Below are 14,654 nucleotides of genomic sequence, written 5' to 3' on the forward strand. Positions count from 1 at the left end.
CGTGGATTGCCAGATGGGACTGTTTCCTTTCCGCTTCCTCCGTTCGTCCCTCGATGGCGATGATCCCCGCGACTGTCGTCATGGCTTGGCAGGCACACCTTGAAGATCAACACCAACTCGTGGTTCTTTCCAAGACCGTCTCGTGTGCATCGCATAAGAACACCTGGTATACTATGGTTGTATAAAACAATATACATGTTCGTCGCAGCTTTCTCGCCCGTCAACTTCCGCTATGGGATACATTCTCGCTCCATAACAAGGGCCATTTCCAAGCAGTATAAGTGCCCTCTTTTTGGTGAGCCTTTGAGCTTAACTACTAACAGTCCGATCTGTCATAGTCATGTTACTAAAGTCTGTAGCCCAATGTCCTACTCTGAAAGGTTAATTAATCGCCATGTATGGTGAAAAGGAATCGATAATCCACCTGGCAGGCTGAGGTTATAAATGCCAGAACGCGCTGCCAAATGACTTCTAACGCATCAGCGCCTTCCCAACCGAAAACCAACGCCCCAGTGCATTGCCATCACGCAACCAGCTTGGCTCCACGCTGTACTGAACAAGACAGGAAACAAAACATCCCACGGACCCTAGAGGTATCTCAAGGCCTCTCTTAGCGCTCTAGCCCCCTGGGCTCTCAACGTAGGCACTAATGCCTCCAGTTCTCTAGGCCTTGATGCCTCTGGCACTGACTTCGCCCTTCTCGCCAATGTTGAGCGCCTTGCGACAGTCGGGACAATACCACTTCGTCGTCCTCGCCGGAATCGCGGTGAGTCCTACGCATTCGAGATGGAACCATTCCTGCTGGCATTTCTGTGGATTGACAACATCGTTAGCCTTGTGTCCCTTTTGGTTGTTCTGATTCCCTCCCCCACTCTCTCCATCCTCTTTGTCGTCGGAATTGTTCGAGCACTGGCTCCGGGCGATTCTCACCCTCTTCTTTCCCGTCTGAGAGGGATAGCTCTCTGCGTTTTCTTCTGCATTTTCCTTGTTGGGCGCTTGCTCTTCGTCCTGTTCTTCTTCATGCACATCCTCCTTTGTTTCCTGTTTTCGCCTGAGACCTTTTTCGTCGGTCTTTGACCTTGTAGAAATGGACATAGTAGACGTAGAAGTTGCCGAACCTCGACTTGCTGCGGCCTTGCCGGATTTTTTTGATGCTGACTTCTTCTTCTTGGTGGGTTGTTTACTCACATCGACGTTATCACATTGAATCATTATCCCAAAGCTCACACGGTTGCATAGGCAGTACCTCGGCTCGTCGGGATCGATCACGTTCCCCTCGTCATCCACCTCAACTTCCATCTCGTTTTTGGCTCCGGCGGCGGCTGTCGTTGCTGCTACTGCCGCCGCTGTTTGTCGACCTTCCACAGCTGCCTTGTCCTTACCCTTCCCGGTGCGGGCGCTCTTCTTCGGCGCGGCTTTTCGTTTCCCAACAGCACTATTGCCGCCGCTCACAGTCCGACTAATAACACCTGGCGCTGGTCTTTTGGTTCGCTTTCCGGTCGTCCGTGTGGTTGTGGTAGTCTCTGCCGGAGCCTTGTCTGGTGCAGGGGTGTTCCGGGCAGTACTTGTGCGACGAGGGCGATCTGATGCAAGAGAAGCCTGGGGTTCTAAACTAGAAGCCTTGCGACGAATAGATGTGGTTGATGCCACACTGGGAGGCGCAGTCACTGTTGTGGATACTGCTTGTTCCTCTTGATCTGGTGTGTGACTAGGTACATCTGCAGCTGGAGTTGTTACACGAGACGCACTTTGTATTTCCTTTTGCTGTTGCTGCACCTGTAGTTGTTGTTTCTGTTGTGGTTGGTTTTGCTGCGGCAGCCGTTGCGGCGGCTGCTGCTGTTGCTGCTGTTGTAGTGGTTGCGGTTGCGGTTGTGTTGTCGGTTGTTGTGGCTGCTGCTCTTGGGTGCGAGTCATTTGCGTCTTCCTCGTCTCTCTAACAGGAGGAAGAATCGGAGTTGTAGACTTTCTGGGCGACCGTAGCGGCGGCGGGATCGGGGTTTCAGCGGGTGGTAGCTTTATGGGCGGAACTGGAGGTGCCGCACTGGAACTACCGGCGATGCTGCTTGGGGCGGGAGATGTCGCCGAAGCGACGGAGGCACTAGATTTGACAGCGCTGGAGTGATCTTGGGCGTGAATGGGGAGAGGGATGGGGGTTGTAGAATGCAGGACAGGTGTAGGCACTGCCGTCCTTTGGTGTGGTTGAAGATTTAGCTGCGGAGTAGGGACAGGAGTCTCGTTCTTCATCCGCTTGATCTGCGACTCCGGTTTCGTCGCATCGGCCTCGATGACAGACTCCCTCTTGCGCTTCTTCGGTTGCTTAGGTCGGCTGTTGTTGACTATCGTAGGGGTTGGGGTTGGCTGGGCAATGGCAGGCTGCGAGTTGTTCATCAATATCCGGGCAACATTGTCCAGGAGCTTCGCCGACTCTTCAGCCTCAATCGCAGCCTGGTGTGCCAACTGGACTCTCTTGAGTTTCTTGGCCTCGTTCAACTTCATGCCACGATTATAGGTATTCGCCTCGTCTGCAGCCAAAGCCTCTTCCGAGACCGCGCCCACGGGCATCTGCATCTCTCCAGTGGTAGGGTTCTTGACCGGAACAGGCATCTTTCCTTCAAAGACCCTACCCTCTTGTTCCGCTTTTTGCTGTGCAGCTTTGAAGGCTTCATAGCCGCGGCCCAACGCTTGGAGTTCTCGAGCGATCATGGTGACGGAGGGGGTCCATGCCGCATTCTTCTTCATCTTCTTCCTCAGCTTGGCGAGTTCGAACGGTGTAAGCTGACCCCAAGGAGCGTCCGGGCTGCCGATGACAGGGTTCACTGGAGGCGGACCCAGCTGTGCCAGCGCAGCGCTCGTAGATAGCGGTTGCTCGCCCCCCGGAACATGCGGCGGAGGTACGGATGTCCTTGGCTTGGGTGCCTTTCCAGCTTTAGGGGGTCGGGCAGGAGCCTTCACAACCTTGATACGTGGCTGGGGTGCTGGGGTTACACGGCTGGTGGACAGAGATGCCACATCCTCGTCCTCGGAGCTGCTCTCGCTGTCGCTGGTAAACGGTTCATAATTGAGCTCGTATGGCGCCAAAACTTCTCCAGGGACTGTGATTCGTGGGATCGCATGTCGTCGAGGTTTCTGACCATCCAGTCTTAGGGGTGCCTTCGACCCTGCCGCTGCCTGGGGCGACTTGAACGTTGCAACAGGACTCTTGATCTCTTCTGGGGGCGGGTAGTTCTCAAACATGGTCTCCAGCTTGGCGAGAATGGTTTTGATGCGACTGTGGTGTCGTTTAACCTCTCCATCCATTCGTACAGCTTCCGCGTGGGCGGAAACACGGGCATTCATGCCTTGCTGAAGCTGTTCGGAGATGTTGGCACGCACATCGACGGCACTGGTCCGCTCGGGGGGTGGGATGTTGGGTAGTTGAGACCATTTGGTGGCGAGTTCGTGGACTTTGGTGGACGCGTTGACGTGGGTCTCGTCGAGCTTGCCGATGAGGGTGAGGGAGCGCAATATGTCTGCTGGAAGGTATTCGGTAAAATCGAGGAAATCGGTTACGGTAGCTTGAGCATCGGGGTCGGCCGGCATGTCGAGAGAGTTGAGAGGGTTGAGGGCACCGAGGGTCTGGATCGCCTGCTGGATGGGCGGCGCGTCCTGACGCGGGGAAATGGGTTCGTTCATCGCGTTGGACTGCTCGATTGCTTCGGCAGCAGACATCTTGAGCGGGGACTGTTCGAACTCGTAGGGCGATAAGGCAAGGGGCTATAGATCGGTGGGCAGGTTCATGTTAGGCGTCGCGCGCGGTAGAAGACGGTCGCCTCGGTTTGGTTCAGTTGTTGTCCGAGTCGCCGAGCAGAAAGAGGAACACTTGGTAGTCGTGGCGTTATCGAGGCTTGGACGAGGGCAAAAGTCCCACACACGATGCGGGCGGGTGGCCGATGATGTCGTCGTTTCGTGCAGTGGAACGCGTGAGGTCAAAGGACGGCAAGTGGAAAGGGAACCGAGCTTGTGAAACGGGTCTGTGGAGCCTGCCAGTGATCGGCCTTTGTGGAGAACCTCAAGGGACCGTGGGCTGGAAGTGGAAGGAACTTGGCGCCCCACATTTCCTGCAGTCAACTGCAGGTCTGCAGCGCTCAGGAACCAACACCTTAACAGGTTTAGCGTGCTTCGCAAATCAATTCATTCGCCATTCTTCAGGGTCCATGAATTCTTGTTCCTCTTCCCAGATCTGGTACATCGGTAGGCTCCTGATAATGGCAAACTACCTACTGTAGCTCTACTGCATGAGCAACTAAGTCTAGGTGCTGTAAACTCAGATATTTGGTTTTTCTACCTCCAGTTTTGGCTCCCTTGCTACGTAGTTGACAGATGGTTCAAAGTTGGTTGGTTCCGCAAGTGACCAAGCAAGCCAAGGAAAGACTGCCTGCTGTTCCCCCTACCCATTATTGACAGTCAGTGTAGATCCTCCAACTGGGTTATTGTCATGATTGCCTCAGTTGTTCGTGGTGTTCGGTCTTCGAAGCACGGTCCGTGTAATTGACTCTGTGTGTGGATTTTCCTCCTCTAAAAGGATCCCAGTCTTTATTATCTGCCTACCTAGTTGACCATCCCACCCTCAGAACTTCGACTGTACGTCTCCCTGATGATATAAACATGTAATTGAAAGAAAAGAAAAAAAATGAAAAGAAAAAAACAAGAACCGGAAAGGGAAGAAACGAGACGCAAAGCAAACGATAGCATATCTACACCAAGCCCTGACCGCGCCGTGGCCACCACAACTTCTTCCCAAACAAACAAATTCTGTACCTCAATCACATCATAGTGCCTCTTTCCATATTCGAAGTCGACATGAGATGACACGAGAGGAAAAGAATGAAGGATAACAACAACAAGGAAAAACAGAACATTCAAAGAAATATATCAATATATATTTGACGAACACCGAAATGACAACGCGCACAACACAAATCAAGCCCATGGACTATAAAATGAAAACACCAACAATATCACACGGTGTACCAGGTCTAAGAGAGAAAGTCTTCCAACGTCTAGAAAAGAAGTTGAAAAGAAGTTGAAAAAAAGCGACCAAGGAATAATTAAGCCAAGTTATACATCTAGTGAGCTTTCTATCCCTCATAGTTAGTCCTCTGGATGAGCTTAGCACCATGGACAATCTCGCCCTGTTCGGTTTGATACCAAGATTGGTCACCGACGGTGGTTATGGATGCGTATGCTGTTAGGCTTTTGCATTTCCTTCAATGGTGACTTTGGTCAGCATATATGCCCTGGGCTTGACTGTTTGTTCAACAGTGGCTGAATAAATGCCACAGGTGACTCACAGATACCCGTTGATGGTGATGGCTCCCCAGACTTCCAAGTCCCCTTGGACCTCAAAGGTACCGTTGATTTTTAGTTTTCCAAAGATTTTGACTCTGTCGCTGTTTGGAAGGATGGTGGTCAGAACTGTTGGGTTCTGTGACAAAGAGAGAGAGCAAAGGAAAATGGAGGAGGGAGGGAGGTGAAGTAACTTACACACACAGCGCACTCCCATCAATCTTGACGTTTCCATATGCCTTAATCCTACTACTGTGTTTCGACGTGATTAGAATCGCCCATTTTCCAATCTCACATCCAGAAAGCGAAAGCGAGAGAAGAGAAGGAGAGCACAGACGTACCTGCACCTCAAATCCCCAACAATACTAATATCCCCATACGCCTCAATGCGATCTCTCACTGCAAAGTTCCCCGAGAACGCAACGCCTCCGCCGGATTTGACCAATCCGTCGACCTCCATTGGCCCTCTCAACTCGAGGGAGCTGTCTGACTCGATGCTATTCCTTCTCTTGACTGTGGCGTGTTGTTGTCGGGTACTGTTTGTGTTGGGAGACCCTGTGCTGGCGTTGGCGCTGTAGACTCCTCCCTGCCCCTGGGAATCGAAGGTCATGCTATTCTCGTATTGGTACATTGTTGTCGCGGACGGAAGCTCGGCTTCAAAGGGTGCTAATGGTGATGTTGGTGCGGTTGGTGCTGTTGCCAATGGTGTTGCTACTATACCGGAAAAACAGGATGAAGTAGACGAGGAAGAAGCTCTGTCAGGAATATGAGGATGCTACTGTTGGCTTTGTCTGACGACCTGTTGCCAAAATCCTCTGTCGTTGTAGTAGACCCGCTGAGTGATGTTCCCGAGGATACAACTGCAAGGTATGAATGTTGTTGGATTCTGAATGCTGATGAGGCTTATGATATCGAAGAGTGTCAACCTCCATTGCCAACGGGGGGATTAGATGGAGCTATATAGTAGATGTTGAAGCCCAAAATCTGTAGCCTACCCAAGCGACTGCATGTAGGGTGAGGGTCAGATGTCTCCAAGCTAAAGGACAGGAGCAGGACAAAAACTAGTGAAGCTCCAAACCAGACGAATATGGCATTAGTCCGCTTCGAAGGTTTTCCAGGACCATCTGTCGGAACTCTGACCATATTACAAACACCGACCGGCGAAGCTTCGCCCAGCCTGACCTGAAGATGTACCTCTAGAGGTATCCATATGACCGCGGCATGAGCCTTGGGAGCCTTGAAAGAGTCGAGAGTTCTTCGTTACCCTTTCCCCATTGAGACTTGACGTTATGAAAACAGCTATGCCCCCCATCTCCCATGGGCGCCACGGACAATGGAGCAAGTTGACCGCCGGTCGGTATGTCATCACAAGGGAACTAACACATAACGACATGATGGTTGCTGTTCTATGTCAAGCCACAGATCACCAGAAGCACACACAGGTAGGTACCTATCTAGAGGTAGTCTTACTACCGCTACTGCACGCAGCTTTTGTCAACATCAATAAACAATATCATGAAATATCTCCGCTGCTACGCCTCGCCTGTGATGATACATTGGATACCTATGTCAGTACACAGTAAGCCACCACGTCCATGCCAGGTTTACGCATCAACACCACCACTGCCGCCACTTATCTACATTCACATTCACGTCTTCCAAGCCCGGAATGTGTACCGAACCCACATCCCGGTATCTCTTGGCGTCAATGGATTAAACACTAGGAAGTTCAACGACATAGAGCGGAGTACCTAGATAGCTACTATATTAGTATGAACATTCTTGGTGCCCTATAACAACGACAGTAGCAACAATCAGAAACAAAAAGTCCTGCACCTCTACCTCTGGCCCAGTACCACCTAGTCAAGAATGATATCCAATAGATGACTCTGGCTTCCCGTAGTTTGTTATACGGAACATTCTGTTCACAGAATCCGTTATGTTTACCCCTTTTGTTGGGGGGAACCTAGGTATCTTTCTTCTTCACTTGTGCATACAGGACATGTCAGGGACAAGGATTGGGGGCAAGACGAGACAAAGCAAGGCAAAGCAACGAAGACAGTCGGCGATGGTCCTGATTCTGAGCCACAAAGACGCAGTAGTTAGTCTGGTATTGTCCATGTCTAGCCCCTTGCCGACCGACGTTGGAGTTGAGGTTAGTTCACCGAGCTACCTTGCGCTAGATCGCGCTTCTTCGCTTAAGAAAAGCTGCGTCTATGTACATGGCGTTATGGTGTATGGTAGAACTGCAACTCTCTGCGTTACAATCAGACAAGCCACCGACAGATGGAGCTCTCGAGGAGGCCGCCCATAGCACTACATTAGACTATGTACAGTAGTAGCCAGCCGACTACATACCCGTTCACGACGCTCGGTGGTGGTGGATCACGTTAAAACCAAACGGTAGTCCGGTGTTCGAATTCGATTCGTTCGGCTCTGTTGTCGCTAGAAATGAGGCGTCGTTATGTCCAAAAAGGAGGGTTGTAACAGCTTACCATTCGCCAGATTTGCCGATTGTCGCCAATAAGGTTCATGGCGCGGCGGCGCAGCAGGGCTAACCAACAGTTCTCACGACAAAAGAAGGGGGAGGAGGGGGATGCGGGGGGTAAGTCTAGATCGGGAACAACGGCATATGTAACACCCTGCTTCCCCTGCCCTGACAAAGAGTGACAGTGACTTTACCGAACGGAACACACCGACCGACCGACCGATCGTGAGACTTGTCCATTCAGTTCCGGATATTTCGCTCCATGCATGAAATGGCTTGCAGACAGAACCTTAGTTGTTGCCCGATTCCAAGATCTTCAGCCATGAAACAGCCTTGCCTCGCGCTGAAGCTGCCTTGGCCGGACATCCGCCCGTGACCTGTGTTCCACTTACTACCCCAGCTCTTCAGTTAAAGATGCCGAAAGCGGTGACCGCATGGCACAGAACAGTGTCAATGCCCTTTTCTTTCGAAATGCAGTAGGTATTATGGGGATTTGTAAAAGGGAATGTGAGTTCGCGATGCATGCCCATCTTGGTCCTGGACCGCGACTCCAGCCTTGTGAGATGTTTGGTAAACATTGAGGAAGATCGAATATTCCAAGCATGGGGTTGACGTGGGCCACGTCCCAGCCTAAAACCCACGTGGCATATTTGGGCGTCAGATCAACATTATCACGCTCGGTGAGATGCTGCGCGTATTGCGTAGTTTCATGATTTTTTTGAATTTTTTTGGGGGGGAAAAAAATACTTCTATGTGAAAGGATAAACCATTGGCGTCCAAGAGAACATGTACTGTGACACATGACTTCATTCTGAAAGGTGAAGAAATTTAATCCAGCAAGTGCTGCCTATCTCCAACATCCCCTAACCGCAACCGGAGGTAGCCTACACACTTCCTACATATCTCAAAGCCAGGCCCGTGATTGCGGCAGCCAGAACCCAGACGCTCGCATAGACAGCTGCTCCGTACGAGTCTACGCCGCTGAGGACAGTGGTAGCCTGCAAATAGGTATCAACTCCAGCAAAAAGCATGGCCACGGCAGTCCTCTTGACTGAGACCTTGGTCGGGGTGGTGTACCCCCAAAGGTTCCAGTAGATGGTCTGTCCAAGGTTGGCGGTGGCCGGATCAAACTCCGCAACTTCCTGGTCCCTGATGGTGGGCGAAGCCGTGACAGAAGGAGTAAATATCAGGGTACGCGCAGCCACGCCGAAGAGCAGGCAAAGGATCTGCGTCAGCGGGCGGTTGAAACTGAAGAGTTGGGCGTCTTGAGCAGGCTCAATGGTACGTATACCCTCAAAGTAGAGCACAAAGTTCGTGGGGAGGAAAGTCCGGCAGGCCAAAAACAGTGTAACGCTGTAGACGAGGGCGGAAAGTAGCGATGTAAGCACCTGGATCTGCCTGTCGACAACAATGTCCCGATTAGGGATACCAGGTGCGGCTGAGTGGGCGCCCGACAGCTGGCGCAAGAGGAGGAAGGGAACAAAGGTCGATACGACCTCAACGGCAAGGTAGGCGCCGGCAGTCGAAGCACGGATGCCATAGTAAGTAGAAATCAGGTAGGCCTGTGGGACATGTCAGTTGGCTGCGTCTACTTGTGTGTGTGTGTGTGTGTGTGTGTGTGTGTGTGTGCCAGGATGGGGATGGGATGGTAGACAGCGGATGGAAACTCACCATTGGGCCATGAGAAAGGACAGCCAGAGCAGCAAGGTCAAAACCGTCATAGTTTCCGTACCAACCCAGAGCAAGTCCAAATCTGCCATGCCATTGACGTTAGTACGATGGAGCTGTATCTCGGGCGTCTCTTTTTCAGCCCTACGACAGGGGTTTGTTTGCCAAAGAAGCGAGCCATAAACGCGTGTCATGATCAAAGACCAGGGAGCTTCTTACAATTTCCAACCGGCTAACGCAAGCGCTTCCGTCTGCGTTAGAGACGAGGCAGGCCTAACAACCTTGGCCAGCTCGCCGTGAGTGTATTCCGCCACCAAGGAACGCCCAAGAGACTCAAGATAAAAGCTCAGGATGGCAACCAGGGCAAAGCGGACAGCACCCGGTAGTCGCGCACGCTTCAACTGCGCAGGCACCACTTTGTGAGTCTGGGCAACTTCGACGGCAGCCTCTACGGCTGGCATGGCGATCGAAGTTGCGAGTGCGACGGGGTCCGCAGCCTTGACCGCATCTCCAGCTGCGTCCTCCACCGCTGCCGCCACCGTGTCTACTACTTTCTTCACAGACTTCTGTCGAGCCATCGGTACCTAGTGCCGTTCGTGGTTATTGATGCGAGGTAGATGCGTGTTCGAGCGGGGCACGGATTGCTTCTTCCTTTTTTTTCTTTTTTTCTTTTTTTTATCTTCGCGGGCCTGATCAGAGGTGACGCGCAAGTTTGCGGACTTTTTTCTGTTTTTGTTGAGCTTGACTAATGCGGCGTTGATCGAGACGTGCACGGGATTCGTAGGAACCAAGGCACTTGGTGTGTGTAGAGCAAATGACAGACGAGAATGAAGAGAGCCTTGGGTGGTTTCGGTTTTGTTTTCAAACGGCAAGAGCCGCGTCGGATGATGACGATGGGAGATGATGATGGAGAAAAGAAGTTACCAGTAGTAATTACCTAGAGGTAAGAGCTCTGGGCCTAGGTACCAAGGTATGGTGGGAAGCTGCTGATGCGTGGGCAGGTGGAGCAGTGACGTCTGTCGCCTAAGGCCACTGCATCAGTCAACCGTCGGAGGTCCCCCCTTCCCGTCCTGCCGCGCTAACCTCCGCATCCCCGGCCACCCCACTGCCCGCCTTTGGGGGAGGCATGTAAACACAGCAGGTCGAGGGGAGCTCTTCATCAACCCGCCCGACCACGCGGCACAGCCAGATAAACCCGCGCCGCCAGGCATCAAGCAAGAAACAATCACTACCTCTACCTACCATTGCAACCAAATACTGGACATTACCAGTACCGTATGTACATAGAGGTAAGATATTACCACGGACCTGAACTTTGCCAGCCTACGGGCCCTCAGCCGACATCAAAAAGTATTTAGTTCAGACGCTCTGCCTTACTTTTGTCCATATCTTCGCAAGCTCTTTCTATTTTCCGAGGAACCTAAGGTTGATTTCTAGCGAGACTTAACCTCACTTACCCTGGCGACAGCCGGAAAAGTCATCAACCACCAACATCTCAGACATCTCTCTGGTATGTAACCCCTCCCTCCTGTTCCACCACTACCCTCGCCAGCAAAACAAACTACACAGGCAAGTTTGGCTCCATCCATGGTTGTGTTGTATGTTCATTTGGTATTTGTTCGCTCGCTAACTAAATAAGTTTCCAAGTATTTGCTCAACGCTCGCTCACGACACTCACTTTAACCTCGTGGAGTTTTGACTGCGTCCCACGACACCTCTGGCGCTGGCATCTCTCAGCCCATGAGCCATGGCTCGCCAACTACAGTGCTCCCCACTCTTCGGTGCCAAGTGTCGTTGGCGGAGCAAAGTGCCTCATTAACATGGTTTCGATATATTACAAAAGGAAATCCTTCATCATCATCATGAGTTCCTTCTCTTCCCGCGCCGTCCACGAGCTGCTTCCGCAATATAATACAGGCAACGGACCGCTTCGGCGTGCTCATTCTTCCATTCTTCCAAAGACACCGTCGTCGTCCTCGTCGCTTCTTGCCCGGGACCGCATGTCTTCGTCGTCGTCATAGTCCATGACGCTATCTTCGTCCATCTTGACGTCGCCCCGCTCGCTCTGGCAGCTCTGGCGTAACTCCCCCCTAGTAAAGCTTTCCGGAGCTCTACTAGGAAAGCTGTTGATGAAGCTACCAGTGATAAGGCCGAAAGACTGGCCCAGGTATTGGTTTGGCAGAGGTGGCACCAGGGGTGCGTCTGCTCCGAGGTGAAACGACCGAGGGCCAGCGTTGCTGTTAAAGCTACAGCTAAGACCTTCCACTGCCGCAGCCAAATCCCGATCTTCCTTGCCGGTTGCGTTCCTGCCGGACGACGTTGGCCTGTGATCCTGGCTCATCAGGCTGAGCTGGCGGAAATGATTTCCAAATGGCGAACCAACCGGCACGCTACCCGCCACCGAACTACCGAATGCCGCAGATTGATACGACTGCGCAAACCCGCTGCCGGTACTCTGTCGCTTGGTGAAGCTCATGGGGAACCCGGTCATGTTGCTTAGGGTGTCCAGCTGGGGCGGTGGGGTCGTGTCCGCAGAGCTGCGCTCTGGTTGATCCGAATAGCCTGATGCTGCTGGGGATGCCGAATCCTGATCGCTGTTGAAGTCGTGGGTCGAGTCAGGAGGCGTGGTCCCGGTTGTTGGTTTGTTGTTCATAGCTACCAAAACAGAAGCGGCCTCGAGAAGCTGCACTTGCTGGTGCTTGGAAATCAGGAGCTTCGAGGTATATGACCATTCGGGAGTGTGCTCCCACCTGACGGTAGAGACAAGTCAACACAAAAGCTCTCCAAAAGCATTGCCCGAGTCCCGTGGCCAATACCAATCCTTTACACTCAACAGTCATGGAACAGGGAGTGGGAAAGGGGAGGAAAGGAAAATGGGCACACACAAATGCTTGGTCAAGCAGCTGCTATGCTTGTATCCCTTCCCGCACTTCTCACAGCGAAGTTCCGGGCGGTTGATTCTTCGGCTTTCCTTGGGCGCCGGCTGGCCGTCACTGGCCCTCCTGTTTCGGCTCTTGCTCGCCCCGCTGCTGCTGTTGTTGCTGTTGTCTCCTTCATCTCCAGACATGTGAACCTCATCATCGATTGCGCTGTCCTGCATGTTGACTGTCCCGTCTGATGTTACGAACTTGTGTGTTGGTAGGCTGGCCGGTGGGGAGGGTAGGCTGCCGACGACAGCAGATCGCGAAAGACCGTTCTTGGATATCGTGTTGCGGCGTGCGTTGATGGAAATGGGCAGTGGCATAGCCTTGTCACCGGATTCTTGTTGGAGGGCGGCAGCAAGAGCAGCGACGTTCGCACCCGTGTTTGTCATGCTCTTCCGGCGTGTGACACGGTGGGTGCCGTTGAGGGATCCGGAAAGCAGGGAGTGGGAGTTGGTGCGTGAGTGCGGCTGTCGAGCGACTGACAGGGCGGGAATGGGATTGGAAGACACCGACGGACGGTGCGAGAGCGGTCGTGAGGTTTGTTGCATTTCCTGGAAAAATAACCGAGATCATCAGCAACGAATGGGCTGGTTCACAAGTGGGTTTACTGGGAGGAAGGGAGGGAGAAGGAGTCGTTGGACATTAGCGGAAGTCTACCTTGAACGAAGCCATTGCCAAGCGATGCAAAGTGCCCCTTTTTCTCTGTCGTCGAGCGTAAACAGCAGGATGACAAGGTAAGAGTAGAGAAAGCTCGGAAAATATTGTTGCTATGTCGTGAAATTTGGCGGCCAAGTGTCGATCACAAAGAAGTAGCGTTCGTCTAAGGCCAGGCAAGGAGCAAGGCGGGGAAATAATAATAATCTCGGGATCGGCCAGGGGTTGGTTGGTGAACCGGTGCTCCGTCTCCCGCCACGATAAGATGAGGTACGTGGAAAGGGAAAGAGAGGATAAGAAAAAAAAAAAAAAAGTTAACCAGCTGGGCAGCAGGAAGAATGCAGGCAACGCCAACACCAGTCAGATGGTTGTTCGTCCAAGACGAGCAGGCAGGAGTGGCTGTGCCTCAAGAGAGATCAATACTGTGTAGGAGAGGAAACGGTGGTATTCGCAGCCAGTTCCAAGTAGGGGATGGTTGCGGGCTGCCTTGAATGGGTGTGGTTGATGACCGGGTGCTCTTGAGGGGATGTGAAGCGATTCCGACGAGGAACGATGGAGGTGCAAAAGATACAAGTCCAGGGCAAGCTGTCTCCAAAAAAAAAAAAAAAAAAAACATCCAGGAAAAGAAGATCTGGAGAGAGACAAGACAGGCGCCTCTGCTGTCCGCTGAGGTGATTCTATGGTCGGCGGACTGGATGTTGGTTGGCTGCAGACGGTTAGTCGCAAATGGGATGGCGTGGAAGCTACCTAGACGCAGACGCAGCAGCCAGACACCAGACAGCCGAGACGCAGCAAGGGGTCCTGGATGGATGGGTTGAATGAGGCACTTCTACTGGCTTATCGCCGGCCCTGGATGAATGGAGAGAGTCCGAGACTTTCTTGAGCAGGATGGCACCAAGTGGAAGCACCTCGTTCATCGCTCCCATCAGGTTCTAGAGCGCTGATTTGAGCTGGTGGTAGACGAGGTAGGTAGAGAAGGAGAAGGAGGGCCGGCCGGCGGATTGCCAGCTCCAACCGTCCTCCGATTGCGAGAATAGAAAAAGGTGGGAACTGGCAAAAGCCCGGTTGGGTACGAGAGGAGTACCCATATCCACAAAGACTGGTGGAGGCACTGACAGGTACCCCACAAGAGCAGACGGAAGTACTTTGCTGGCCTGACACAGTGTATGATGGCGGTTCCCTTGGCTCTGGATGGGCAAGGACTAGACTAGTATTCAACTCCCGCTCTTTGCCTTTGATATTCAAGTTTCCTTGCCTCACCCCTCCCCCCCCCCCCCCCCTTTCCAGGGAGAGCCTCGAGCCCAAAGTGTGCCAGAGGTTACTCCTGCAATCTGGGCCATGTGTCTTGTTAGACTTTTGGTCCCGATTAGTGGACGCTACACGATCATCACCCACCATTGATGTTTGTGCTGAGCACTATTTTTTTTTTTGTTTCTTTTTTTTTGTTTTTTTTTTCCCCTCTCCTTATACGGTCTGTGCTGGGCGTCTACTCTAGCTCACTTGAGGTAAGCTGCTTACAATCTGCATTGCTGCCAGTGCATGGTGGTTAGAAAGTGACGTTCCAGTCAATCCAAGTTCATGGCCGCACATATGTA

The 14,654-nt window shown here is 52.4% G+C and overlaps 4 protein-coding genes across 4 annotated transcripts; all 4 read right to left on the bottom strand.

Annotated features, from left to right (window-relative positions):
* Nucleotides 1-139: 139 nt before the first annotated feature.
* NCU00070 (hypothetical protein) lies at nt 140-3,981 on the bottom strand. Its single transcript, XM_951287.2, has 2 exons — nt 1,189-3,981; nt 140-810 (listed from the first exon to the last, which is right to left on the bottom strand). Exons 1-2 carry the CDS (start codon nt 3,706-3,708, stop codon nt 664-666), a joined length of 2,667 nt encoding a protein of 888 aa, XP_956380.2. The 5' UTR covers nt 3,709-3,981; the 3' UTR covers nt 140-663.
* A 1,136-nt stretch (nt 3,982-5,117) lies between these two features.
* NCU00071 (hypothetical protein) lies at nt 5,118-5,956 on the bottom strand (the record flags this gene model as incomplete). The annotated part of the gene is made up of 4 exons (XM_951288.3): nt 5,118-5,244; nt 5,331-5,429; nt 5,524-5,577; nt 5,667-5,956. The coding sequence occupies 4 exons, from the start codon at nt 5,954-5,956 to the stop codon at nt 5,118-5,120; spliced, it is 570 nt and encodes a 189-aa protein (XP_956381.3).
* A 2,510-nt stretch (nt 5,957-8,466) lies between these two features.
* On the bottom strand, nt 8,467-10,440 carry NCU00072 (hypothetical protein). Its single transcript, XM_951289.2, has 3 exons — nt 9,701-10,440; nt 9,485-9,566; nt 8,467-9,375 (listed from the first exon to the last, which is right to left on the bottom strand). Exons 1-3 carry the CDS (start codon nt 10,057-10,059, stop codon nt 8,698-8,700), a joined length of 1,119 nt encoding a protein of 372 aa, XP_956382.1. The 5' UTR covers nt 10,060-10,440; the 3' UTR covers nt 8,467-8,697.
* Nucleotides 10,441-11,069: 629 nt separating this feature from the next.
* Nucleotides 11,070-14,078, bottom strand: NCU00073 (hypothetical protein). The gene is made up of 3 exons (XM_951290.3): nt 13,063-14,078; nt 12,367-12,956; nt 11,070-12,231 (listed from the first exon to the last, which is right to left on the bottom strand). Exons 1-3 carry the CDS (start codon nt 13,075-13,077, stop codon nt 11,421-11,423), a joined length of 1,416 nt encoding a protein of 471 aa, XP_956383.3. The 5' UTR covers nt 13,078-14,078; the 3' UTR covers nt 11,070-11,420.
* Between the last annotated feature and the right edge of the window lie 576 nt (nt 14,079-14,654).

The sequence above is a fragment of the Neurospora crassa genome, linkage group III (genome assembly GCF_000182925.2).
Source record: "Neurospora crassa OR74A linkage group III, whole genome shotgun sequence".
Lineage (NCBI taxonomy): Eukaryota > Fungi > Ascomycota > Sordariomycetes > Sordariales > Sordariaceae > Neurospora > Neurospora crassa.

Excerpts from the sequence above, each read along its gene's own strand:
- NCU00070 (XM_951287.2), bottom strand. The coding sequence starts at position 3,708 with ATGTCTGCTGCCGAAGCAATCGAGCAGTCCAACGCGATGAACGAACCC. Across the intron at positions 811-1,188 it reads TTCAATGTGATAACGTCGAT|AAATGCCAGCAGGAATGGTT; the intron begins GTGAGTAAACAA and ends GTCAATCCACAG.
- NCU00073 (XM_951290.3), bottom strand. Across the intron at positions 12,232-12,366 it reads AGCTGCTTGACCAAGCATTT|GTGGGAGCACACTCCCGAAT; the intron begins GTGTGTGCCCAT and ends CTCTACCGTCAG.
- NCU00072 (XM_951289.2), bottom strand. The coding sequence starts at position 10,059 with ATGGCTCGACAGAAGTCTGTGAAGAAAGTAGTAGACACGGTGGCGGCA. Across the intron at positions 9,567-9,700 it reads GCGTTAGCCGGTTGGAAATT|ATTTGGACTTGCTCTGGGTT; the intron begins GTAAGAAGCTCC and ends ATGGCATGGCAG. Across the intron at positions 9,376-9,484 it reads TCCTTTCTCATGGCCCAATG|GCCTACCTGATTTCTACTTA; the intron begins GTGAGTTTCCAT and ends CATGTCCCACAG.